The sequence below is a fragment of the Panthera onca genome, chromosome A3 (assembly GCF_046562875.1).
Source record: "Panthera onca isolate mPanOnc1 chromosome A3, mPanOnc1 haplotype 2, whole genome shotgun sequence".
NCBI lineage: Eukaryota > Metazoa > Chordata > Mammalia > Carnivora > Felidae > Panthera > Panthera onca.
The window spans coordinates 7226827-7252515 of NC_138341.1; the positions used below are offsets into that span (position 1 = coordinate 7226827).

Consider the following 25689-nt stretch of genomic DNA (forward strand, 5'->3'; position numbering starts at 1 on the left):
TCTCGGTCTCAAAAATTACCATTAAAAAAATATACAGACTAACACTTAGTATCGAACTCTTACAGAGGAGGAAACTGAGGCACAGAAAACGGTGATTGAATCCGGGTCTACCGCGAAAACGTGTTCTTCCCTCCAGAACCCCAGGCCTCTCCCGTGCAAAGCCAGGGCGGAGTGGAGACCCGGGAGCGCTCCGAGTCCACGCTGGGGACCGTCGGCCGCGCCACCGCCCCCCTCGCCGCGCGCAGCGGGAAGACGGTTCTGCAGCGAGCGGAGCGGGACCGCCCCGTTTCTTCCCGGTCGGCTCGGGTTACGACGACTAGGAGAGGAATGCAGTCTGGGAGGGGGCCGCGGGGCTGGCGGAGCTTCCCTCCCGGAGCCGGCGGGGACCTCCCCGCAGCCCCAGGCGCCCGGAACGCAAAGCCGCGGTCTCGGTTTCCGCCCGGCGGGCTCCGCCCGGCGCTCCCGGAAGCCGCGCTCGCTGCCCGGGTAACGGGCCCCGCGGCGCCGCGATGGACCTGGAGGAGGCGGTGAGGGAGCCGGGCGCCCTGGGGGCGCGACGGCGGGGCGGGAGGGGAGGGAGGCCGAGGGAAGCGGCTGGAGGACGCCGACCGGCCGTGGGGGCGGCCGCTGGCGGGAGGAGGGCGGGCGGAAGGCTGCGGGGCGGGGCAAGGGATGGGGCTGGCGGGCCCGGGGTGCGGCTGGCGTTTCTGGCCCCGTGAGGTCGCGGCTGAAGGGAGGGCGGGGCGTTAGTCCGTAGGGGTGTGTTTCCGGGGGAGGCCGAAGCTGTGGGGCTTGTGGCGGTGGCCACCCACGTGGCGCGTCCCCTGTCGGCGGGGCCACCCACGGGTTCTCCTTGCTGGCGGGGTGGGCGTGGGAAGGGTCGGGGTTGGCACCCGCCGGCTCCTCCGCAACCCCCGCCTGTGTCTCTGGGAATCCTCGCCGCCGGCTGGGTGAGGGATCCCAAATTCGGGTTCGGGCCGCGCCGAGGTGATGCCGCTTTTCAGTACGGGGTCATTGCAAACTTTACCGACTTGTTGAAATGATTTCGGCGTTCATTTCTAACTCGCTACATGAAATGCTGCACCCTTTGGCCCTATTGAAGGAGCATTCGGTAGCTAGATCAACGACAAGGTCAAAAGACCTAAACGCTGGGGCTCAGGAATTTAGTGCCAGTGTATGTATGGACGGAAGCACCATGTGGTAGAAGGGCTTAGTCGTTATAGATGCTCAATAAATGGTTATTGAATGATGGATGGTTAACGTCTGTAAATGCCAGGTGAATGAAATTGATCATTAACTCACCATTATAATTGATCATTATAACTCACCACTAACCTGTATTTGCCATGAGTAGGGATCCTGTTTTGCTCACCACTGAATCCCCAGCACCTAGTTAAATGCCTAGGACATGCATGGGTAATACTCCTTATATTGCTGAATGAATAAATCGAAACGTGAAACAACCCCAATACAAATCTGGTTCTCTTGTCATCTGTGTTTTTAGTGTCACGGAGGACGTTGCAAATGGCCTGCTATTTCTTCTTCTTCTTCTTCTTTTTTTTACATTTATTTATTTTTGAGAGACAGAGTGAGACAGTGCGCGAGTGGGGGAGGGGCAGAGGGCGAGAAGGAGACACAGAATCAGGAGCAAGCTCCAGGCTCTGAGCTGTCAGCACAGAGCCCCACGGGCTTGAACTCATGAGCCCTGAGATCATGACCTGAGCCGAAGTCAGACGCTCAGCCGACTGAGCCACCCAGGCGCCCCTATTTCTATTTTTAAAGTCTTTTCTTAAATCTTGTCGTCTTTTTTCCTCGCAGCACTTTCAAGGAGTTTTATTTACTCATCTTTTTTAACATTTTACCCCATCACCTTTTCTTCTTTTTCTCCCCTCCCCCACTGCATATTTTAGAAACTTTTAAAAATAATTTAATTCCATTTCAAACTGTCCAAAAGACTGAACGGCTCTTCTTATAGATAATCTCTCTGATATATTTTTTTATTGTCTATGATTTTTTTTTTTAATCTATAGGGTAAAATCCAGGGAACCTTCTTTGTAGAAATGCAATGTGGTGAATATGATTTGATAGTAACCCCTCTTCTATCTGCTCCTATAGAAAGAATTCAAAGAAAGGTGCACTCAGTGTGCTGCTGTCTCTTGGGGTCTTACTGATGAAGGCAAATATTACTGCACTTCTTGCCACAACGTTACAGAAGTAAGTAACAGACATCATTTATGCGTTTGCCAATGTTTTGAAAATTGCAGTTTTAGCCTGTTATGTGGCATAGTGCCCAAGTAATTGATCGCTTTTTGTCACTCCTGCCTTGGGCAGATTCCAAGAATGTTAATCTTCACTGCTTCTACATGAGTTAAGGAACATGTAAATCACATTCAGGATGGGTTTTTGAAATGATGTTGGGCCTCATTTACAAGTGATGTCATGATTCAGACTGTGTTGTGTAAGGGAAAATAATTAAAATTGTACTTAGAAGGTGATGCATTTCTTCTTAATACTTCTGTAAGAGTGTTTAATGTGTTCTAGCTTTGAGGTTTGGAAGATGCAATGTTAGATTGAGTACCGTTGGGAATATTGAATATGCTTCATTCTCATTTTACCTCTGTTTAATACCTTACAGATTTGCAAAGTGTTTTCTTATCCACTATTTCATTTTCTCCTAATATTCATTTTCACCTGTGAGATATACTATTATGGTCCCTGATGGGGCAAGTGGGGCTCACGAGCTGAGTGAGTGTGCCCAAGTCGCACAAGTCTAAAGTGTTGAGCCCGGACGTGAACCTGAGTCTTCTGACTACAGTGTTCCTTTTACCCCATCGCACCTGCCTCTGACGCTAGAGACTGTCATGCTGTCCTGTGTAACGTTGGTCAGTGAGGCCTCTTCACACTGTGAGTGCAACGTCCTGTTCTAGTTACCACACATTCGGGCCACTGTAACCAAAATGATCAAAGGTGTGGGCAGTCTGCCCCTGGACAGGCCAAACGTGCCAGGACTCCTCTCGGGAAGAGGATTTGCTTCAAGTCCACAGAGCTGAGGAGGAGCAAATATGACCTTCACCATATAGACTTAAGAAAGGCAGATTTGAGACCGAGAAAAGTAACCGTGTAGACTTCTGCTTTGGGCCAAGATGGAGTAACAGGGACCGGATTTATCTTCCTACCTTAAACAGCTAAAAACTTGGGCAAAATATGTAAAGCAACTAACAAAAACTTTTTCCCTTGAGGAAAGTGGCTAATTTACCTTGTAGCTCACCCAAGAGCTTTTCTTTTTTCTTTTTTTTTAAGTTTATGTTTTTATTTTGAGAGAGAGAGAGAGCAAGCACGGGAGGAGCAGAGAGAGAGGAAGAGAGAGAATCCCAAGCAGGCTCCTCACTGTCCGCGCAGAGCCCGATGCAGGGCTCGTACCCACAGACCGTGAGATCATGACCTGAGCTGAAACCAAGAGTCGGACGCTTAACCGACTGAACCACCCAGGCGCCCCCGCAAGAGCTTTTCTTGAAGCAATCATTGTTTTCCAGTATGCAGCTGAAGTTCTTATGCCTGCTTCCCACTTAAGTCACATGGAACAGCTAAAACAATGCTAGCTCAGTGAAATTTGGGGAGGGGGTGGATACGTGTTATTACCTTGGTGGTGGCGATGGTTTTGTGAAGATGTTTATACGTGTATCTCTGCGTGTAGTTACACATGCATATGCGGATGTAAACACGTCAACTCATTCACTTTAAACAGATGCAGTGTGATACTCTTTGCTCGGGTGCACGGAAGGCACTAGCAGTTTTACTCACCGTTGTTTCTGCAGTGGCCGTGCAAATGTCAACACAGCGAAAGAAGATTGCATCTAATTGGACAGTTCGTCACTGGCAGATGAAGTCAGCGTGCTATTTTCGTAGAAATTAAACTCCATTAACTAATTGCGTCTTTTATTTCTGTCTTTAATAATGTTCCTATTTGATTCTGTCTGATAAAACCTGTAGTTACTTTAACTTGAAAGATCCTAATACCACTACACCATCTAGTTCCACGCTTGAAAGACAACCTGTGTAGAGTAACTTGTCAAGAATGTAGCATTCTTTTTTTTTTTTTTTTTTTTAATGTTTATTTGAGAGAGAGAGCATGAGCAGGGGAGGGGCAGAGAGAGAGGGAGACACAGAATCCGAAGCGGGCCCCGGGCTCTGAGCCATCAGCACAGAGCCCGATGCAGGGCTCGGCTCATACGCAGGAACCCGTGAGATCATAACCTGAGCTTAAGTCAGACGCTTGCCCTTAACAGACCGAGCGACCCAGGCGCTCCTCCCTGCCTACTTCTTAAGTTGTACCTGTCTTTGTAGGGTAACTGCTTTGGTATGTATTCTGATGGATCTTTGTTTTCAGTGTGGCCAACCCAGTCCACTAATACTGCTTTGAATGTGGTTTCTCTAGCTACAGGAAATACATTCCCCAAATCCTATCGTTAAAGGTGTTTCTTTTACTCTTAGTGAAGGCTGCCGATAAACTTCATTCCAATCTCTAAGTTTAGAGACATATATAAATGTTGCCTTTTGGTTAAAAATCTTCACCTTTCTCCCATCATTAAGACTTAATGCTGTTATGTTTTGGTTGTGAGAAAGGCAGAATCTTAGGTACCAGCCCTTGAGAGCACTTGGAGTCGAAGACTATTATGGGATGAGTTATACTCACCATTTATGCTACTCACTATTTATCACGCTAAAATTCTGCAGGTTTGAGTAAAAATAAAAAGTAGTACTTTTATAATTTCAGAAATGAAAGCTGTATTATTCAAATACGTAGAACAGCAGGATGAAACAAATCTGTATGCAGTGTAGGCATTGCTGGTTACAACAAATACAACTCTCTTCATTCCAGAGCGTGTTTGGATGGAGGAGAAAAGGAAGTTTGACTTTAGGTTTCATTTGAAAAAATTAGAAAGTGATTTAAAATAAAAGTTTATTAATTGGGCAGACTTTTATTTAGCGTTTATTGTGTTCCAGGTACTGTTTTAAGTAGTGAAAAAATCTGGAATGAAAAGGCAACATAAAGGTTAACCAAAATCTTACAGTTGATATAATTTTCCCGAAATGTTACTGTCCTTCGTCCTGGCGCTCCCAGTTTGGTTCATTATGCTTCCCAGAGATGCTTGGAAATACATTTAGGGAGATGTAAAACCATCTTTTTCATGGTCTGTCTGTTTCCTGCAGAGATCAAAGGAAGTCATAAACACTGGGGCTATTCCTAATACTAAAATACAAGCCATCAACCGGGGACTTAAAAGAAAAAGAAAACTTGGTAAGCCCTTTCTTCATATGTGCTTAGAGATGTGGGATGGAATTTTAAATGGATTTTAGACAAGTTGCCAGAGTTGTAAATGGCTCATCCAAAGTGGAATTAAAGTGGGTAATTGTTGATGGTAAAATCGGAAGTAAATGTCTTAAAAGCGTATCCTGTTTTTATCCTTATTGTTGTGAGTTGGTTTTCCAGTGGAGCAGCTATTTTTTTTTAACTTTATTTTTTATTTTTTAAAATATACATCCAAGTTAGTTAGCATATAGTGAAGCAATGATTTCAGGAGTAGATTCCTTAATGCCCCTTACCCATTTAGCCCATCTCCCCTCCCACAACCCCTCCAGTAACCCTGTTTGTCCTCCATATTTATGAGTCTCTTCCGTTTTGTCCCCCTCCCTGTTTTTATATTATTTTTGTTTCCCTTCCCTTATGTTCCTGTTTTGTCTCTTAAAGTCCTCATAGCAGTGAGGTCATATGATGTTTGTCTTTCTCTGACTGACTAATTTCACTCAGCATAATACCCTCCAGTTCCATCCACGTAGTTGCAAATGGCAAGATTTCATCCTCTTTGATTGCCGAGTCATACTCCATTGTATATACAGACCACACCTTCTTTATCCATTCATGCATCGACGGACATCTGGGCTCTTTCCATACTTTGGCTATTGTTGATAGCGCTGCTATAAACATAGGGGTACATGTGTCCCTTCGAAACAGCACACCCGTATCCCTTGGATAAACGCCTAGTAGTGCGATTGCTGGGTCGTAGGGCAGTTCTATTTTTAGTTTTTTTGAGGAACCTCCATCCTGTTTTCCAGAGTGGCTGCACCAGCTTGCATTGCCACCAACAATGCAAAAGAGATCCTCTCTCTCCGCATCCTCGCCAACATCTGTTGTTGCCTGAGTTGTTAATGTCAGCCATTCTGACAGGGGTAACCAGTGGAGGAACTATTGTGCAAAAAAGGATAATGGAGTGTATTTCTTCTTATCTGTTGGCATATGTTTCTCTGTTCTATGTCATGTATTGTGAATGTGATTTTCTGTGCTTTTAAAGAAAAATGCTTATTTTCTGAAATGACTCAACTATGAAATTGTCAGGATAGGTGAGTTAAACATAATATTCATCTTTTAGAAATCCATTTCTCACACTGAATTTTGAACACACCCTTCTAAAATAGGAACATCATTTTCCTTAAAATAGTCTCAACATGGGTGTGCATTGAAAGGTGACCTATTTCATTAATCTAGTGAGTATATATAATTAACCATTACTGAGAAGAATCTGAGGTAAAGTCTGATGCTTTAATTTTTTTAAATTTATTTATTTATTTTGAGACAGAGAGTGAGAGAGAGCGAGTGTGTGCGCTTACGAGCAGGGGAGGGGCAGAGAGAGGGAGAGAGAGAGAATCCCAAGCAGGCTCCACGCTGTCAGCACAGAGCCCGACAGGCGGCTGAATCCCACCAACTGTGAGATCATGACCTGAGCTGAAATCAACAGTCAGACACTTGACCCCCTGAGCCACCTGAGTGCCCCAAGTCTGATGCTTTTTATTTCTGTGACTACCCAGGGCCAGATTCTCCAATATGAAACCAGGCTAATGGTAACAGTGGATTCTTGTACACTGTTGTAAGGTAGCTTTAAGGACACACACCCATGAAATGTAGATATATACATATTCGTGAAACGTCTATATGAAATACATTGATATTCTTAGATGAATAACAGACAGAATGCCTAAATGCTAACTCATGTTTCTGTTTTACCTTTAATAGTGACTGTTTTTATTAGGCTAAAAGCTGATTAATTTTAATTAAATTTTATTACAATACAACTTGATTAATCTGTATTTTACTTAAGTAGATAAAATGTACAGTTTAGGGGTGCCCGGATGGCTCCGTCAGTTAAGGGTCCGACTCTGGATCTCAGCTCAGGTCTTGATCTCAGGGTTGTGAGTTCAAGCCCCACACTGAGCTCTATGCTGGGCATGAAGCCTACTTAAAAAAAAAAAAAATATGTATAGTTTAAACTTAAATTGCTGAAGGAGATTTAAATGCTTCAAATTAGGTGTCAAGTGTCTTATATTCAGCTTCTTTGACCCAACATAGTTTCTTCATCAGTAAAATGAGAATGGTAATACCATTTGTTCTATAAAATAGGAACTCAGAATTTAAATACGACTTTACCATTTTGTAAGAATGGTGTTCTGCAAGAAGAATGCGCACGTGTTCAGCTTTAAGAGCTTAAACTCCCTCAGTTTCAGAATGCATCAAAATTAGAGGCTTTCTCTCTTACTCATATACAACCCAAGACCCTTTCCAGAAATTGGGTTAGTCAACAGGGTGGGGAGTAGGAGTCCTGTGACATCCTGCGGGGAGAGGGGAGCCTGGAGTCCTAGTAACAGACTTCATAAACTATGTGTAAAAGGTGCCGATAACATGTTTTCCATAGAGTTGGGATATTTGTCCAGCAGAGAGGAGTAAAACATTAGGGTCTTAACCGATTTTAATATTTTCTTTAACTGGTAGTTCTGTTTAAACATGTAGCTCTGTCTGCTGTGGAGGCAGATTTCTTCACAATCTCCTAGGGTTGTTTTGAGCATTAAAGAAAATAATATATTTCAAATATTCAGCACATACCTGGTGCCAAGGCAGGGTTCAGGAAGTATTTGTTTCCTTGCTTCCATTTTCTCCCTGCAACCTGTAACTGTCTCCAGAAAAGCAGAATGCCATCGAGCGCTGTATTTTCTTAGAATGTTCTTAGTGCACTCTCTGCACTCCTAGACCTTCGCATCTTGGCTTTTGTTCATTCATTCTCCAAATACCCACCGTTCCCTTTCTTTGTGACCGGGACAGAGGCCTGGAGCAGCCAAGGCTGAGTGTCGAACATTCTTTCCTTTCGGATTCTGCTGGGTATTGTCCAGTACAGTACCTTTTGGGGTTCAGTATATACTTTTAAAGCTTATTTCATTTTTTAATATGTTGACTATTCGTTTTTCTGCCTTTTCCATGAGTATTTCAGAAAAATTGTAGATAACTTAAAATATTTAAAATCTGATGAATTATAAAAACGGGGTTTAGCTTTAGCACTTAGTACGTATTTGCCAGATTGGAAACGAGAGAGTATTCCTACTCAGGTATACAAAAAAATTCCAGCTGTAATGTGTAAAACCTAGTTGTAATTATGTGGTAGCCTGTAGTAAATAGGAGTGCACATGTCTGAAGCATGTTATTTGTTGTTTAGAGAGAGGCTGGGATTGGTATGTGTGTGAAGGTTTTCAGCACATACTTTATCAACAAGCGGAAGCCTTAAAGACCCTTGGAGTGGGCCCAGAACTAAAGGTGAGTCCATTTGTGTCTAGAGGCTAGCTTTATGCTTCGTTTGAATAACAGTAGGATTTGGAGGGAAACTAAGGAGAAAAGTAGGGCTATCAGTAATGACACTCGGGCTACTGAAAGAATCATTTTTTCTGATGTTTTTTCTTTAATCTTTTTATTAGGCCAATAATTTCCAAAGTGTGCTCTACAGAACATAAATAAGCAATGCATCCAAAAGAAAATAAAAAAGGTTTTAGTCTTCAGAGGCACCTGGGTGGCTCAGTCAGTCGAGCGTCTGACTCTTGGTTTTGGCTCAGGTCATGATCTCGTGGTTTTGTGAGTTCAAGCTCCACATTGGGCTCTGCACTGACAGTGCGGAGCTTGCTTGGGATTCTCTCTGTCCCTCGCTCTCTGCCCCTCCCCCACTTGCACTGTCTCTGTCTCCCTCAAATAAATAAACTTAAAAGGAAAGGTTTTAGTCTTCAATATTAAATATTAATATATTTAAATATAAACATATTTAGTTTCAGCATTTAGGAAACATTGGGTTAAATAAAGTAAAACAAATAACCTTGCAGACTTTTTGGTGCCTTCTCTGTGTTACGTGATTGTTTGATTTCCAAGGGGAAGTAGTCTGTGGCATTCACAATTTGAGAAAATCCTCTAGTGTGTGTATCTATCAGGAGTTGAGTTTCAGAATGCATTTTGGGGAGTGATGCATTAAAACAGTGCTTCTCAAACTTGAATGCGTACCAGAATCACCTGGAAGGCTGATTAAAACACAGATTGCCGAACCTCATTCTAGCGTTTCCAATTCAGTAGGTCTGGAGTAAGGCCCAAAATTTGCATTTCTTTTCTTTTCTTTTCTTTTTTCTTTTTAATGTTTATTTATTTATTTTGAGAGAGAGAGAGAGAGAGAGAGAGAGAATGAGTGCACACAAGTGGGGGAAGGGCAGAGAGGGGGAGAGAGAGAATCCCAAGTGCAGAACCCCACGAGGTGCCCCCGGAATTTGCATTTCTTACAAGTTCCCAGGTGACACTGATGGTCCGGGGACCACACTTGGACCTGCTGTTCCTCCAGAGTACCACAATCCCTACGGGTACGTGAATTTCACGTTTCTTCATCTGGTTGAAGCCATTTCAGGAATTCTTTAAAAAGCCAGTTATTTAGCAACAAGCAGTTATTATACACTTGCTTCGTGCCCGTTACTGGAAACCAGGTACTAAGAGATGCAGCCTAGTTGGAGAGAGCGTGTCACCCATGTGGCATGAGTAAACATGAAATGGTGGAGGGACGCCTGGGTGGCTCAGTCGATTGAGCACCCGACTCGCTTGATTTCAGCTCGGGTCATGATCTCACGGTTTGGTTTGTGAGATCAAGCCCCACCTTGGGCTCTGAGCCTGCTTGGGATTCCCTCTCTCCCTCTGTCTCTGCCCTTCCCCTGCTTGCACTCTCTTTCTCTCTCAAAATAAATAAACTTAAAAAAAAAAAAAGAAACTTTAAAAAAAAAATGAAACGATAGAATGCTGTGCTCATAAATGACATTAAGGGCAAAAAGAGAAGGGAGAAAGATCAATGTGGACTGAAGTCACCAAGGAAGGATTTGTAGAGGAGCCTTCGCTGTTCAAACCAGTGTTTGAGGCAAGCCAAAAAGAATGCCCTCTAGATCAGTTTGTAGCCTAAAAGGACCCTGGGCCTACCCTGAAAAGTATTATAGGAATTAAAAATCCAAAAACACGAGGGACCAGATGGCATCCATGGCGGTCATTAAATTAGGGAAGATTGCTGGTAGTCTAGGGGTTTGGGAATCTGGTTTCTTTCAAGCCATCCTCTGTATAAATGCTTTCAATTTATAGTCGCATATAGTTATACCAAATAGATACAGTAGGGTTTACTCCTATATAGTTTTCTACCCACTTCATTGGGGTTAATCCTGAAAACAGTTTGTCTGAAATTAGCCAATGAGCATAACCCATTAGACCTGACCATTTAAATGGCATAGGAACGGCATCACTCTAAGAACACAGGCTCTGGAATCAAAACTGACTCCAAGTCCTATTCATGGTTTTTCCACTTAGTGGTTGGGTCATCTTGGCCAATTTACTCAGTTTCTGTAGCGGTAAAATGGAGATAATGGCTGTCTTGCAGTGTTGTATCAGAGCTAACGGATGCCTCATGCCTAGTAGGTGCTGAATAAAAGAGAAGTTGTTTTGTTTTGTTTGTCCTGTTTTATTTTACTTCTGCCTGGACCCAATAGCCGCTCTGCTTCTAACCAGAAGTGTAGTCACGTAGAAGTTGCTTGCTTTCTCTCATTCTTTTTTTCTTTTTTAATTTTTTTAATGTTTATTTATTTTTGAGAGAGAGTCAGAATGCGAGCGGGAAGGGGCAGAGAGAGAGGGAGACCCAGAATTGGAAGCAGGCTCCAGGCTCCGAGCTGTCAGCACAGAGCCCGACGCGGGGCTCGAACCCACGAACCGTGAGATCATGACCTGAGCCGAAGTCGGATGCTTCACCAACTTGGGCCTCCCAGGTGCCCCTCTCTGATTCTTAATTTACTTAACCTGCGAAAGGAGGGGGTCAACTAGGTGACCTTTACAGAATTAGTCTCTTCTTTCTCTAAGATCAAAGATAATGAAGAATTTATTCAGTGTTTGCCGTATACCTGCCATATACTGATACACAGATTTTGTGATGATCGTTCTTTTTCAAGAAAGTAGGTAAAGAAGGTAAGAACACGTTTGAATGGAGGGCAGTATGTGAAGTACATGTGGTAGAGATGTACCGGTGTGTTTGGCGTGACCTGAATTACCACTCACTTCCCTTCTACCTTAGAATGAAGTTCTACATAATTTTTGGAAGCGCTACCTTCAGAAGAGCAAGCAGGCCTATTGTAAAAACCCAGTTTGTAGAAGAAAAGTTACGGTAAGTCACAAGTCTGAAACGCAGGATTAAAAGACATTTCTAGTATGAGGTAGAGATGAAAACAGGTTCAGCCTCATCTGGATTTATGATGTTTGTCAGAGAATCGTCAGTGAAGATGTTTCTGTTATAGTCCAGAAGGACAAGGTCACTGATCTAGACATTGGAATTAATTTGGATTTCTTATCTGACTAGTTGAAACAAAGAAATTTGTAGTTTAGTTCTAAGTAGAAGTTTAAGCAATTTCTTTTAAGAAATTTGATTTGTATTTCCCTAATGATGAGCGATGTTGGGCATCTTTTCCTGTGTCTGTTTGCCATCTGGATGTCTTCTTTGGAAAAATGTCTATTCATGTCTTCTGCCCATTTCTTCACGGGATTGTTTGTTTTTTGGGTGTTGAGTTTGGAAAGTTCTTTATAGATTTTGGATACTAGCCCTTTATCTGATATGTCACCTGCAAATATCTTCTCCCATTCTGTAGGTTGCCTTATAGTTTTGTTGATTATTTCCTTTGCTGTGCAGAAGCTTTTTATCTTGATGAGGTCCTAATAGTTCATTTTTGCTTTTATTTCCCTTGCCTTAGGAGACATGAACAGACAATACTTTTTTTTTTTTTTAATGGTCATTTATTTTTGAGAGAGAGAGAGAGGGGAGTGGGCACGAGCAGGGGAGGGGCAGAGAGAGAGGAAGAGAGGGAATCCCAAACATGTTCCGCACTGTCAGAGCAGAGCCTGATGTGGGGCTCGAACTCATGAACCATCAGATCATGACCTGAGCTGAGATCAAGAGTCAGATGCTTAACTAACTGAGCCACTCATGTGCCCCCGGACAATACTTTTTAATGATAGAGTTATGAAACATTATCTTCTCTTGATTCAGGAGGCAGATACTTCTCAAGAAAAGCAAAAGATACTATGTGGTTCTATGGTGACACTTTGAAAGAGAAAAGAAAGAACCATCCAGACTATTAAGAACCTGATCTTTAGAATTACACAACTAAAGTATTTGTTGGTTATATTTGTACACTGGGGTTTTATCTACTACATAGAAAATTTGAATCAGAACCTGGAATTCTCTCTGACATTTTAATATGTTTAGGGGAACTTAAGATATTTATTTATTTTTGATTTTTTTAAAATATAATTTATTGTCAAATTGGTTTCCATACGACACCCAGTGCTCATCCCAACAAGTCCCCTCCTCCCTGCCCATCGCCCACTTTCCCCTCCCCCCCCACCCCCCATCTACCTTAGTTGGTTCTCAGTCCTTAAGACTCTCTTACGGTTTGCTTTAACTTAAGGTATTTAAAAAGGTTTAGGGTGCCTGGGTGGCACCCAACTCTTGATCTCGGCTCAGGTCATGATCTCACGGTTTGTGGGTTCAAACCCCATGTCAGGCTTTGCGCTGATAGCACAGAACCTGCTTTCGTTTCTCTGTCTCCCTCTGTCTCTGCCCCTCCCCCGCTCGTGCTCTCTCCCTCTCGAAAATAAACAAACATAAAAAAATAGATATTGTAAAAACTTTTGTTAACTTGACTAAACACCTGTCTAAAGTCTAAAGTAATATTCTCATCACAGTAAAATCTTCTTGGTGAGTAAATAAGTGTATGCAGAATTTTAACCTGATATGCAAGTTGGTGTATAATTTTTACTGAAGAGTATACCTATTTTGAATATACTCGATTTTGAAAGGAAAAAGGACCAAGTACTTTTAAGTGAGAAGCTTAGTCTCCTCAGATATTCAGTAATTGCTTTATGCTTCGAATGTGACTGTGCCAAGAATAGTAAGAGGAGTGCATCTGAATCCTGGCTTCGCTACTTGTGACTTGTGTGATCTTGGGCAAGATAAGCGACTTAAAACTTCCAGAAAAAGCAAACAAGCAATTGCATAAATCAGGGTAAGGGAAATACCAAAGGGGGTGGCAGGAAAGGGTGCTATTTGAGATGGAGTGATCGGGGAAGGCCACCCCTCCCTGATGAGGAATCGTAGGTGAGAGTAAGCCATGAGGATATCTAGGGGAAGAAATGCAGAATTTCAGGACTGACTCAGACCTACTGAGTCAGAGTCTACATTTCAACACGTTTCCTAGGTGCTTCTTACACACACGAAGGTTTGAAAAGCCCTCTTCCAGATTAAGACCTGATGGTGGCTGGGATCAAGTTGTAGCAATGGAAATGATAAGTGGTAAGATCCTAGATAAACTCTGGAATAGAGTCGACCGAATTTCCTGATGGATTGGATGTGGGGTGTGAGAGAAAGAGAAGAGTCATCAAGGATGACTTAAGTTTGGAGCTTAAGCAGTTGGAAGGAAGGAGTTACCGTCAACTGAAATTACAGGTGGAACAGGAAAATCAGTAGTTCAGTTGGGGACATGTGACGTTTGCGACAGCTATTAGACATCCAAGAGGAAACTGCAGGTACTGTTAGATTTATAAGCCTTCAATTCAGAAGAGAGGTCTAGGCTGGAGATATAAATTTGGACGTTCTCTCTCTTTTTTTTTTTTAATGTTTATTCATTTTTGAAAGACAGAGAGAGACACAGCACAAGCAGGAGTGGGGTGGAGAGAGAGGGGAACACAGAATCTGAAGATGGCTCCAGGCTCTGAGCTGTCAGCACAGAGCCTGACGCGGGGCTCAAACTCACAAACTGCAAGATCATGACCTGAGCCGAAGCCGGACGCTCAAACGACTGAGCCACCCAGGTTCCCCCGGATGTTCTCAATGTGTATTACAATCATCAAATCTAAAATGCCATTATTTGGAAGATGCGCCGTTATTTTACATATCCCCGAGAAAGAAAATAATTCTGTAAATCAAACTGTGACATGCCATTGGTGGTAAGAAACACCCTGATGCCAGGGATATTAAAACATGGGGAAGGGAAGAGCATTTTGGAATCAAAAACAATATAGTAGGTAGTATTTAAAACCACAAGACCAGATGATATCGTCGAGGAGTAAAGACAGAGAAAGGAACCAAGGACTGAGCTCTGGCCCGCTCTAGGGTTAAGATGTTTGGGATAAAAGCAACATCAACAAAGAAGTCTGAGGACGAACTGGTAAATTAGGAGGAAGGTAGGAGAGTGAGGGGGCATTCTGGAAACGAAAGAACAAAGAGTTTCAAGAAGAGGGGAGTGATCAACTGTGAGAAATACTGCTGCCTGGCCAGGAAGGAAGAGGGCGAAAAATTGATGAGTAGAGTAGCGGGACCACAAGTTTGATTAGAATGCAGTATAAAAGGGGTTCCTGGCTGGCTCAGTCTGTGGAGTATGCAGCTCTTGGTCTTGGGGTTGTGAGTTCAAGCACCACGTTGGGTGGAGAGATTACTCAAAAATAAAATCTTCAGGGGTGCCTGGGTGGCTCAGTAAGTTAAGTGGCGGACTCTTGGTTTTGGTCAGGTCATGATCTCATGGTCGTGGATCGAGCCCCACATCAGGCTCCACTCTCTCTCCCTCTTCCCTCTGCCCCTCCCTCCCTCAAAAAAAAGATGTTTAAAAATGACAAGAATGAGGTGTAAGATAGACTTGGAAGAGAGAAATTGGAGACAGTGAGTCTGGATAACTCTTCCAAGACATTTAGCTGCAAAGTGTAAAGAATTTATGTTGTAGATGGAATCCAGGAAAGGTTTGTGTGTGTGTGTGTGTGTGTGTGTGTGTGTGTGTGTGTGTGTGTGTGTTTTAAGTGGGATAAATGATAGCGTATTTGTGTACTGATAGGAATGATACAGGAGAGAAGAAATTTTCAATGGAGAGACAGTAGAAGTGAGGGACAATCTTTGAGTAGACGGGGTGGAATTGGGTGCCCAGAGGGAGAAGCTGCCTTTTTAGATGGGAGCTTGGATAGTTTGCCAGAAGAATCAGACAGAGAGTCAAGTTCCTGGCAGATGGTCGCCTGCATACGATTGTGGACATTGTCTTCTGATTGCTTTGGTTTTCTCAGTGAGTCCATGCTTATCTGCCAGTTTCATTGTGTACCTTGTCTCATGCTTACCTGTAGAGAGGGGAACTGCATAACAGAGGGCACAAGCATCTCATCCCTGATTGATTGATTGATTGATTGGTTGATTTTACTTTATTCTCTTGTGAGTGTCCTTAACATGAGTCTTACCTCTTCTTCCTAAGATTGAGTCTCTTGGTCTGCACAACTGATAATGTGGCCTTTTGAGTGTGATCAGTTTCCCCAAGGTAATGTCAGCTGATGAGGCCTTTTTGTAGCCAGCCACATTTCAACAATACGTGTGTGAAAAATTAAACAACCGTCTGAGATAGTATATCCTTGTCAGTTAAGTGTTATAAATAGTAAAGTGCCACAGGAATTCAGGGAATCAAGAACTCTTCGGAAGAAGAATTGGTTGGGAGACAGCATGATTGAGTAAATAACGGATTGGAGAGGTAGAGAAGAAAGGATAGTCCAGGGAGGAGAAATGGCATTATCGTAGATGCAAAGCGAAAATTCCCAGGTAGGCTCAGTGAAGATAAGCCAGCATTGTGCGTGGGGTCATTATCGACGTGCCCATTGGTGTAGCTGCTAGAGCTACAAGGGAGATGTTGGTCACAGGGAGAAGGAAGCCTGATGTGTCTGCTGGCAACCTGTTTCCTTGCTTAGCCTCGTCTGCAGCCCTTCTCCGGGAGCACCGCCAGGAGCTGCTAGGGGACACCTGGTGGAGGGTGAGGTCTTTTGGTCTTCGGAACCTGGCACATGGTTGCAGTTCTCTGGAGTAGTTTGCCTTACGGTGTTTCAGATGAGCAGGACTTGGTTAAGCTCGTGGAAATTAACTGCATTTTCAGTTCCTGTGTAATAATTTTATGTATATTATTTTGCAAATAGGTATTAGAAGATAACCAAAGTCATTCAGACTGGGAGAGCGAGCCTGAGCTGCTGAGTGACTTCAGCTGCCCTTCTTTTGTTGAAAGTGGAACAGAGTCTCAGCCTGATGGCCTTGCTCAGAAGCCTTTCCCCATCAGCAAAGCATCACAATCAGGTAAAAGTGAGAATCAGACTACCTAGAATTTTAAAGCTGGTAATGTACCCTAAAAACAATTTAGTTCAGGGGCACCTGGGTGGCTCAGTCAGTGAAGCTCCCGACTTCAGCTCAGGTCATGATCTCACAGTCCGTGAGTTCAAGCCCCATGTAGGGCTCTGTGTTGATAGCTCAGAGCCTGCAGCTTGCTTCAGATTCTGTGTCTCCCCCTCTTTCTGCCCCTCCCCAGCTCACTCGCTCTCTCTCTCTCTCTCTCTCTCTCTCTCTCTCTCAAAAATAAATAAATATAAAAAAAAAATTTTAGTCCAGGGGCACCTGGATGGCTCAGTCAGTTAAGCATCTGACTTCGGTTCAGGTCATGATCTCACAGTTCGTGAGTTCAAGCCCCCAATCGAGCTCCGTGCTGACAGTGCAGAGTCTGCTTGGGATTCTCTCTCCCTCTCTCTGTCTTTCACTCCCCCGCTCTCGCTCTCTCGCTCTCTCACTCTCTCTCTCAAAATAAAATAAAACTTAAAAAAATAATTTAGTCCAATCTTTTCGTATTTCAAGAAAAGGAATGTGGCCTAGCAAGAAGCAATGGCTTGGTAAATCATATGGCTAGGAGAAAGGTAAATTAAATGAAATCTTAGGGCAGTTTTTTAAAAAGGTACATTGTCTCCACATGAGTATTTTTATGTGATTTTTATTTATTAAAAATTTTTAAGTTTATTTATTTATTTTGAGAGAGACAGAGCATGAGTGGGGTAGGGGCAGAGAGAGAGGGAATATCTTAAGCAGGCGCCTCAGTGTCAGCGCAGAGCCTGATGCAGGGGTCTAACTCACAAAACTGTGAGATCATGACCTGAGCCGAAATTAAGAGTAGGACGCCTGAGCCACCCAGGCGCCCCTTTGTGTCATTTTTAAAGGGTGTTGAACAATAAGTGGATCCAGAAAGAATGAAGCTCAATAAAGATCATGTACGTGTGGGCTCAGAATTTCCAAAGAAAAGTTGCAGCAGAGAAATGATAGATCTTAGCGAAGTGATAAGATTGGTAAGAGTCAAAGATGATATATCCGACTTCTAATCATAGACTGAAGCAAAATTTATCGTATCGTGTGTGAGTTTCACTTTCTGATTTAATTCCATAATTTAAAATAGATAAAGAGTATATTTAAGGTAACAGGTATAGACCGACCTTCCCCAACACATTTATTCATGATTTTAATTGTTTCTACACTACACTAAAAAAAAAAAAATAATAATAAAATAAACATGGTGGAAAACAGACCTCAGAGAACGGACCAGGCTCTTATTATAGATTCCTAGAATCTTGATGTGTGCTGACAGAGTTCTTTGGGAGATTGCTTCCAAATCGTCTGGTGTTAGGGATTGTGGAAGTGGGGCCTGAACTCCACTGTCCCCAGGATTAGGTCTGAAGTCATCTAAGCCTTTTAGAGTACCATGATTTTTTCCCTATGTCTTTTTTATTTAAAAAACAATTTTTTTAATGTTCATTATTTACTTTTGAGAGAGAGACAGAGCATGAGCAGGGGAGGGGCAGAGAGAGAGGGAGATACAGAATGTGAAGCAGGCTCCAGGCTCTGAGCTGTCAGCACAGAGCCCGACGTGGGACTCGAACTCACAGACCGTGAGATCATGACCCGAGCCGAAGTCGGCCACTTAACCGACTGAGCCACCCAGGCGCCCCTAAAATTTTTTTTGACATTTATTTATTTCTGAGACAGGGAGAGACAGAGCATGAACAGGGGAGGGTCAGAGAGAGGGAGACACAGAATCTGAAACAGGCTCCAGGCTCTGAGCTGTCAGCACAGAGCCCGACGTGGGACTCGAACTCACAGACCGTGAGATCATGACCCGAGCCGAAGTCGGCCACTTAACCGACTGAGCCACCCAGGCGCCCCTAAAATTTTTTTTCACATTTATTTATTTCTGAGACAGGGAGAGACAGAGCATGAACAGGGGAGGGTCAGAGAGAGGGAGACACAGAATCTGAAACAGGCTCCAGGCTCTGAGCTGTCAGCACAGAGCCCGATGTGGGGCTCGAACTTACGAACTGTGAGATCATGACCCGAGCTGAAGTAGGACGTTTAACCGACTGAGCCACCTAGGTGCCCCAGATTGTTTCTCTATGTTAAGAGTTTTTGTTTTGGTGTTTGCTTTTAGTAAATGGTGATCCTTAGAGCTTTATTTTAGTTTCTACATGTAAAGTGACTACTAATACAACCTTTATTTCACAACTATGAAATACAGAGCGTCACAAAGAAAATCATCAGTTATTGTGCCATCCAAAACCAAACTACTTTGCTGTAGATCATTCCAGAAAGTTTTTTATACATGTATACATAGGGAGAAAGGGAGATGTAGTATTTTGTTTTTGTGAAAGTGTAAACTATTTCTACATTCTTTAAATTTTTAATCAAAATTCTATATGCATGTAATTCAAATAGATTTATAATGCTTGATATGAAAAAAATTGTAGTCTGTTATTCCCCTAAATGTGCTGTTCCCAAGAGACATTCATTTTCAGCTCTTCTGCAACCTCCATATTGCAAAAAAAAAAAAAAAAAAAAAGTTTATTTTTGAGAGAGAGAGAGAGAGAGTGCGTGAGCAGGGGAGGGGCAGAGAGAGAGGGAGTCACAGAATTTGACGTAGGCTCCAGGCTTTGAGCTGTCAGCACAGAGCCCGATGGGGGGCTTGAACTCACCAACCGTGAAATTATGATCTGAGCCGAAGTCAGATGCTTAACCGACTGAGCCACCCAGGCGCCCCTGTGACCTCCATTTCTCGATAGCATATGCTTATAGTATGACATCTTGATTTCTGCTTTTGGACGTTAGCTGTTAAATTCCAACTACAGAAGATAAATCTTGGCTCTTTCACACCTTTCTCACTGTACCTTCCCCATGTAGTCACCAGCGCACGATCGTGCATTTCTTTTTCTCTGTCTTCCAATACGATTATAATTTTTTCCTAGCCCAGCATTTAGTGTGAGCTATGTAACTTGCTGTGATTATACTTTTCATAGATCCTTTGGTTTTCTCAGAGTTGATAATTGTCTTGTCACTTGCTTAGTTTTCTATTTACTTATTACTAATCTATAATTTATTATTAGTATATCTCCACACTTCCTCCAAGTTCTGAAAATCTCTCAATTTCTTAGATATTCTACCAATTTCATCTTCAGAAGAAGTTTTGGTGGAGCTTCTGACCCACCCTAATCTACAATGAAATATCCCTAAATGTATGACATGGCTGTCTTTGGGATCTCTTTACCACCATCCTGAAGATGCTCTTACCTTTTGTTAAAGTTCCTTACTTCCTTGACCCTATTTCGTCTTTCCTGGTTTATTCCCTTGTTTTTGTGGAGCATCTTTTCTTATTTTCCTGAGGATATTGATATGATAAGTGATAATATTTGACCTTGACTTGTTTTGTCCTCTGCTTCTTGTATTCCAGGTTTTCCTCAAATATTTATGAGGCTAACATGGCTGGTCTTCTTAAGAATGGAGACTGAAAGGGGCGCCTGGGTGGCTCAGTCGGTTAAGTACCCGGCTTTGTCTCAGGTTATGATCTCACGGTTCATGAGTTCGAGCCCCACATTGGGCTCTGTGCTGACAGTCAAAGCTTGGAGCCTGCTTCAGATTCTGTATCTCTCTCTCTCTCTCTGCCCCTCCCCTGCTTGCTCTCTCTCTCTCTCTCTCTCTCTCTCTCTCAAATAATAAATAAGAACATTAAAAAAATTTTTTTTAAAGAGACTGAAAAATTGAGTGAAAGCCTCGTATCCATAGTGAGTTTTGCTAGTCGCACTGTGCATGATCTAGCTGGATTATTTTCTTAGCAGGCCTCCAGCATTATCATCTTTAAATCTTTTCCCCCTGAGCTGATAGGATTTTCAAGAGAAATCTCTTTGAGTCATCTGTTTGAGGGTGTAATCCTGGCTGTTCTAGGAACTGGGTGGGAAGAAGGCCTGAGAGGAATGTGGGGTGGGGGCGGGGGCTGTCTCAGTACTCAATATGTACACTGGCACTTCATCCTGCTGTTTTTCATAATATCCTGCTCTCAACTGTATGTATGACTGATATATGCCCTATTCCAGAGACCCTTCATTTTACTCTTTCCAGAGAAGAAACTTCACAATTTTCTGCCCAGATTGGGAAGGCGCAGGCATTTGCCAGATGGGGTTGGCGTATGACTCTGAGCGTCTGACTGCTTCTCAATCGGACTTTCAAGTAATCTTTCTGGTGTTAGACCTACCTTCACCCGGTTTCCAAGATTTAACCGATTCTGGAGCTTTCTTTAGAGGTCCCCAGGGAAAAGTTACATCGGTTTATGGTTTTCCCTATCGCTGGTTTTGAATCCAGCTTTCTCGACGCTGCCAGGGCAGTAATCACCTGTCCATATGCTTTCCAGCTTTTACAATTTTATTGCTGGGGCACCTAGGTGGCTCAGTCGGTTAAGCGTCGACTCTTAACTTTGGCTCGGGTCGTGATCTCATGGTTCGTGAGTTCGAGCCCCACATCGGGCTCCATGCTGACGGTGCAGAGTCCACTTGGGATTCTCTCTCTCTCTCGACCTCTCCCCCGCTCATGAGCTCTTTTTCTCTCTCAAAACTAAATAAACTTTATTTATTAAAAATATATATTTTTTTAAGTTTATTTTATTTTGAGAGCGAGAGCAACGGGGTAGGGGAGAGAGAGAGAGAGAGGAGAGAGAGCATCCCAAGCAGACACCGCCCTGTCAGCACAGAACCGGAGGCGGGGCTCGAACTCATGAACCGCAAGATACGACTTAGGCTGAAATCAAGAGTCGAACACTTAACTGACTGAGCTGCCCAACAGCTGGTCTAGGGACTCTACTTTGAGAACCATCGACAGAAGCATTAAGTAAATTGGCATGCAGTATTCCATTGCCTGGAATTAAATTTCTATTCGCATCACTTAGGTGGTTTTTTCAAATTTTTTTTTTTTTTTTTTTAACGTTCATTTATTTTTGAGACAGAGAGAGACAGAGCATGAATGGGGGAGGGTCAGAGAGAGAGGGAGACACAGAATCGGAAGCAGGCTCCAGGCTCTGAGCTGTCAGCACAGAGCCGAATGCGGGGCTCGAACTCACGGACCGTGAGATCATGACCCAAGCCGAAGTCGGACGCTTAACCGACCAAGCCACCCAGGTGCCCCGATGGTTTTTAATTTGCTTCATATTATAGACGGTCCTGCCACAACGTGCCCTGACCTTGAGTCTTTGCATGTTCTAAAAATCATTTCACTAGGACGACAGTCTTGAACTGCTGGCCTGTTTGCCACCAAATAGTTATTGGGTTCCTCCTTTGTGCTAGGGCCTGCTCGAGGCCCTGGGGACCCGGTGACAAGCAAGGTCAGCCACCTGCTTAGATTGTAGTGGGAGGAGCTGGAAAATAAATGCACACATTCATTAAAAAGTTCAGTTACTGATAAATGCTATGAGGAGAGGATTTATAGGAGCTGGAAAAAAGGATTTTGAGGAGTAATTTGGAGAGTTTTATCCAAGAAAGTGGGGTTTTGGGGGGTCGTTCTTAGTTCCGCTTTCTACTTACCCTCCTTCCAGCTTTAAACACCAGCTGCATCATGACGGCTCAGAAATTTCTCTCTCGAGGTTCTTCTCTGAACTACAGATTTTTATGCTCATCTGCCTACTCAACATCTCCATTTGTGCAGTTAGTAGGGCCTTCATTTAACACGTGTAATTCTGAAACCTTAATTTTCTTTCATCAGACTTGCACTTCTGCCGCCTTCCTTATCTCAGTAGATGGCATTTCCGTTCTCCTGTTGCTCAGGCCCAAACTCTGACAATCATCCTTGTCTTCTCTTTTTCTCTCATACTTCGTGTTCAGTCCATCAACAAATTCTTCTGACTCTGCCTTCAAAATATGTCCGGATTCCCACCACTTCTCACCACCTGCAGTGCTGTTGTCCCAGCCCAAGTGCCCGTCATCTCTGTCCTGGCTGGTGTGACCTGTGTCCACTCCTGCCCTCCGACAGCTCCGTTCCTCGTGCGGCAGCCGGAGAGAGCTTTTTAGACACATGAATGGGATCAGGTGGTTTCTCTGTTTGAAACTCTCCAGAAACTCCTCATAATACTCAGAATAATGTCCAAAATACAAAACGTGACCTATCAAGCCCTACGTGATATTTAAAAAAATATCTCTAAGTGTATATTTATTTATTTTGAGAGAGAGAGAGAGAGAGAGAGCGAGATCAAGCAGGGGAGGGGCAGAGAGAGAGGGAGACAGAGAATCCGCTCCTGACAGCGTGGAACCCCGATAGGGGGCTCGAACTCAAAAACCGTGAGATCATCATGACCTGAGCCAAAATCAAGAGTCAGGCACTTCACCAGCTGAGCCACCCAGGCGCCCATATCGCTTTCTTCCTTATCATTTCCTACCACTTTCCCTTCACGTGGGGTGCTCTCGCCACACTGGTTTCCTTGCTGCTCCTTTGAGTTCACTCCTGCTGATGAACGCAGTGTTCTTCCTGAGCTCCTCAAGACTTCCTGTCTGAACGTATTCACGTCGCCGCTCAGATGCCACCTTCCCCCAGAGGTTTCTTCCACCATCCATGTAAAGTAGCACCTGTCTCTTGTCTTCCCGTCACTTTGTACGCCCCTGCATTGCCATTTTCCTGTGTGGCCCTTACCACCATCTGTCAGTTGCATTTTTTTTTTTTTTCTCCTTAATAACCATCTCCCGTTGCTAGAATGTTAAGTTCCAAGTGATGTGCGACCCTGTTCACTGTTCATTCCCCGGACCTAGAACAGGGGCACAAAGAATGAGACGAGGGAGTGTTGAAGGAAGGAGCGAGGACAGATAACGTCCTGTGGGGAAGGGTGCCTGGAGGATGGGAGTGGGCGGAGGTGCTGTCCTGGCTGGTGTTGCGGAGAGCCCCTCACACAAAAGGGACACGTAGCTTGGGGCCTGGACCAAAGCACTTCCACACTGTTTGCTTTGCTTTGCTTTGCTTTGCTCTGCTCTGTAATTGTTTTTCCTTTTACTTATCTGAAAAATTGTTCCAGTTCACTATGAAAACATTCAGGCAGGTCAAGTCCCTCTTTAGAATCTCAGCCCATCCCACTCCCATAAAGAACCAACAATTGTTAACCTTTTTAGCCAATTTTCTCTAAACCATCATTGCTCTTTTTTGCCAGTTGCTCTTTGCAAAGATCGTATCAATGATAATTTGATTTTAAGATATTGAAAATGCCTCTTCGGATTTTTTTGTGGTTTTTCTTCTTTGGCTGTCCAAATAGTTATTTGCTCTTAAAAAAAAAAAAATCTCCATTTATCTCTTAAGAAACAGCTTCCATCTGTTCTGGATCTCTTGATGGAGTGGAATATTCACTACGAAAGGAGAAGGGGATCGTGAAGATGACGGTGCCGAGGACACTTGCCTTCTGCTACCTGTCACTGCTGTGGCAGAGAGAGACAGTTACTCTCTCAGATCTTTTGAGGTAAGCCGGGCCTCTCGTAGGATGATGTCTTTGCTGATTATCTGTGTGAACGGGGGGGACAGCCTTTGGATATCTTGAATTTGTCAAGGAGGCTTCAATTGAGGAAGAGAACGGAAAGATTGGGTACCCTGGGTTCCAATTCTGAACTGTAACCCTCCCTGGGCCGGTGGCTCATCTCCTGGGTTTCTTGCTTTATATAAGTGAAATAATGGTATTTACCTTACTCGGTGTGTTGGAAAATTAATTATCTACTGTGAGTAGAATGCTTTGAAGATGAAAAGTAACAAGTACCTGAGTAGTGGTATTAAGTATTTTGCATTTCTAAGAGAGAAGATGAACAGAAGACCTTGATGTTGGCGAATATGGTTACTAGTAGTTACCCCGACGCATACATTGGTGACGTCAAAAGCTAAAATACAGGTTGTCTGTGTTTATAAGATAAATTGAAAACAAAACTATTAGGAAAACCTGTTAGTAGATGGCCAGTATTTACATTTTTCAAGATAATTTACAGTGTTTTGTAGTTAATGAGTAAATTAGGGCATTGTGTGTAAGCCTTTCTCATTAAATAGAGGATGTGCCAAAATCATTAGCGTGTTAATATCTCTCTTGCTTTATATATATATTCTATTTTTTTTTAAATGTTTATTTATTTTTTTTGAGATGGAGAGAGAGACAGCAGGAGCAGGGGAGGGGCAGAGAGAGAGGGAGACACAGAATCCGAAGCAGGCTCCAGGCTCTGAGCTGTCAACACAGAGCCCGATGCGGGGTTGGAACTCACGGACCGCGAGATCGTGACCTGATCCGAAGCTGGACGCTTAACCGACCGAGCCACCCAGCCACCCCCTATATATATATTCTAAACAATAGCATTAGGTTTAATCCGTGTGTAGAGTGATTTTAAGAGCATAGATTTAGAACCAGACTCCTGGGTTTGAATCCTGGCTATGCCACTTATATGTGACCTTGAGTAAATTATTAAATTTTCTTTGCCTCTGTTTCATCACTGGTGAAACGGAGCTAATAATAATAATATCTACCTCACAGAGTTGTAACCACTTCCAGTAATGAGCAGTCCACGAAAAGCACTCACCACAGTGCCTGGCACATAGTAAGAACTCAATGCTAGTTATTATTGTTTCGTTGTCTTCATCACCATCATCGGTACTAGGCCCTTTGATTAAATAAAATGCCTCCAGTAAATGATGATAGTGCCTTTGAGTTTGGCCACATCAACCAAATAACAAGGCTTTTCTCAGGGGTGATTAACTCTGCATGCAGATAGTCCATTATTCAGTGAATTTTACTGTTAAGTTAAAAACCTCACCTTGCTCCATATGCCTTCACTGGGTGATCTCATCTTCTCTCAAGGCTTTAATTACCATCTATATGATGATGACGCCGCCCAAATTTATATCTGCAGCCCAGACTTGTCTAGTGAGGGTCAGACCCGTCTATTCATACATACGGTTGCCTGTTGGACACTACTGGGGTGTCTTTACGGTATCTCAAAATCAGCATGGCGGAAAGAGTTTCGTCTTTCATTCAGCTCTCTCCATGTTTTCTTCCTTCGTAAATACCATGCACTCCGTTTCTTCCTATCCAGAAACCTCAGAATCCTTGACTCTTTCCTTTCTCCACGTCTGCAGTCAGTCATTACATCCTGTCAGTCATACTTGAAACCACATTTCTCCC

The 25689-nt window shown here is 43.3% G+C and overlaps 1 protein-coding gene across 5 annotated transcripts in view; it reads left to right on the forward strand.

The window, feature by feature from the left end:
- Positions 1 to 396: 396 nt before the first annotated feature.
- Positions 397 to 25689, forward strand: part of TAF1B (TATA-box binding protein associated factor, RNA polymerase I subunit B) — a 68025-nt gene continuing 42732 nt past the window's right edge. The window contains exons 1-7 of one of the 5 annotated variants that reach the window (XM_078444996.2): positions 397 to 527; positions 2116 to 2214; positions 5212 to 5299; positions 8538 to 8635; positions 11445 to 11534; positions 16358 to 16511; positions 23838 to 23994. In XM_078444996.2, coding sequence (XP_078301122.2) covers positions 510 to 527; positions 2116 to 2214; positions 5212 to 5299; positions 8538 to 8635; positions 11445 to 11534; positions 16358 to 16511; positions 23838 to 23994 — 704 coding nt within the window. In that variant the 5' untranslated portion in view covers positions 397 to 509. Of the gene's footprint in view, positions 528 to 995; positions 1277 to 2115; positions 2215 to 5211; positions 5300 to 8537; positions 8636 to 11444; positions 11535 to 16357; positions 16512 to 23837; positions 23995 to 25689 lie in introns of those variants that run through there. The other 4 variants (XM_078444997.2, XM_078444994.2, XM_078444995.2 and 1 more) reach the window with 4 other exon arrangements.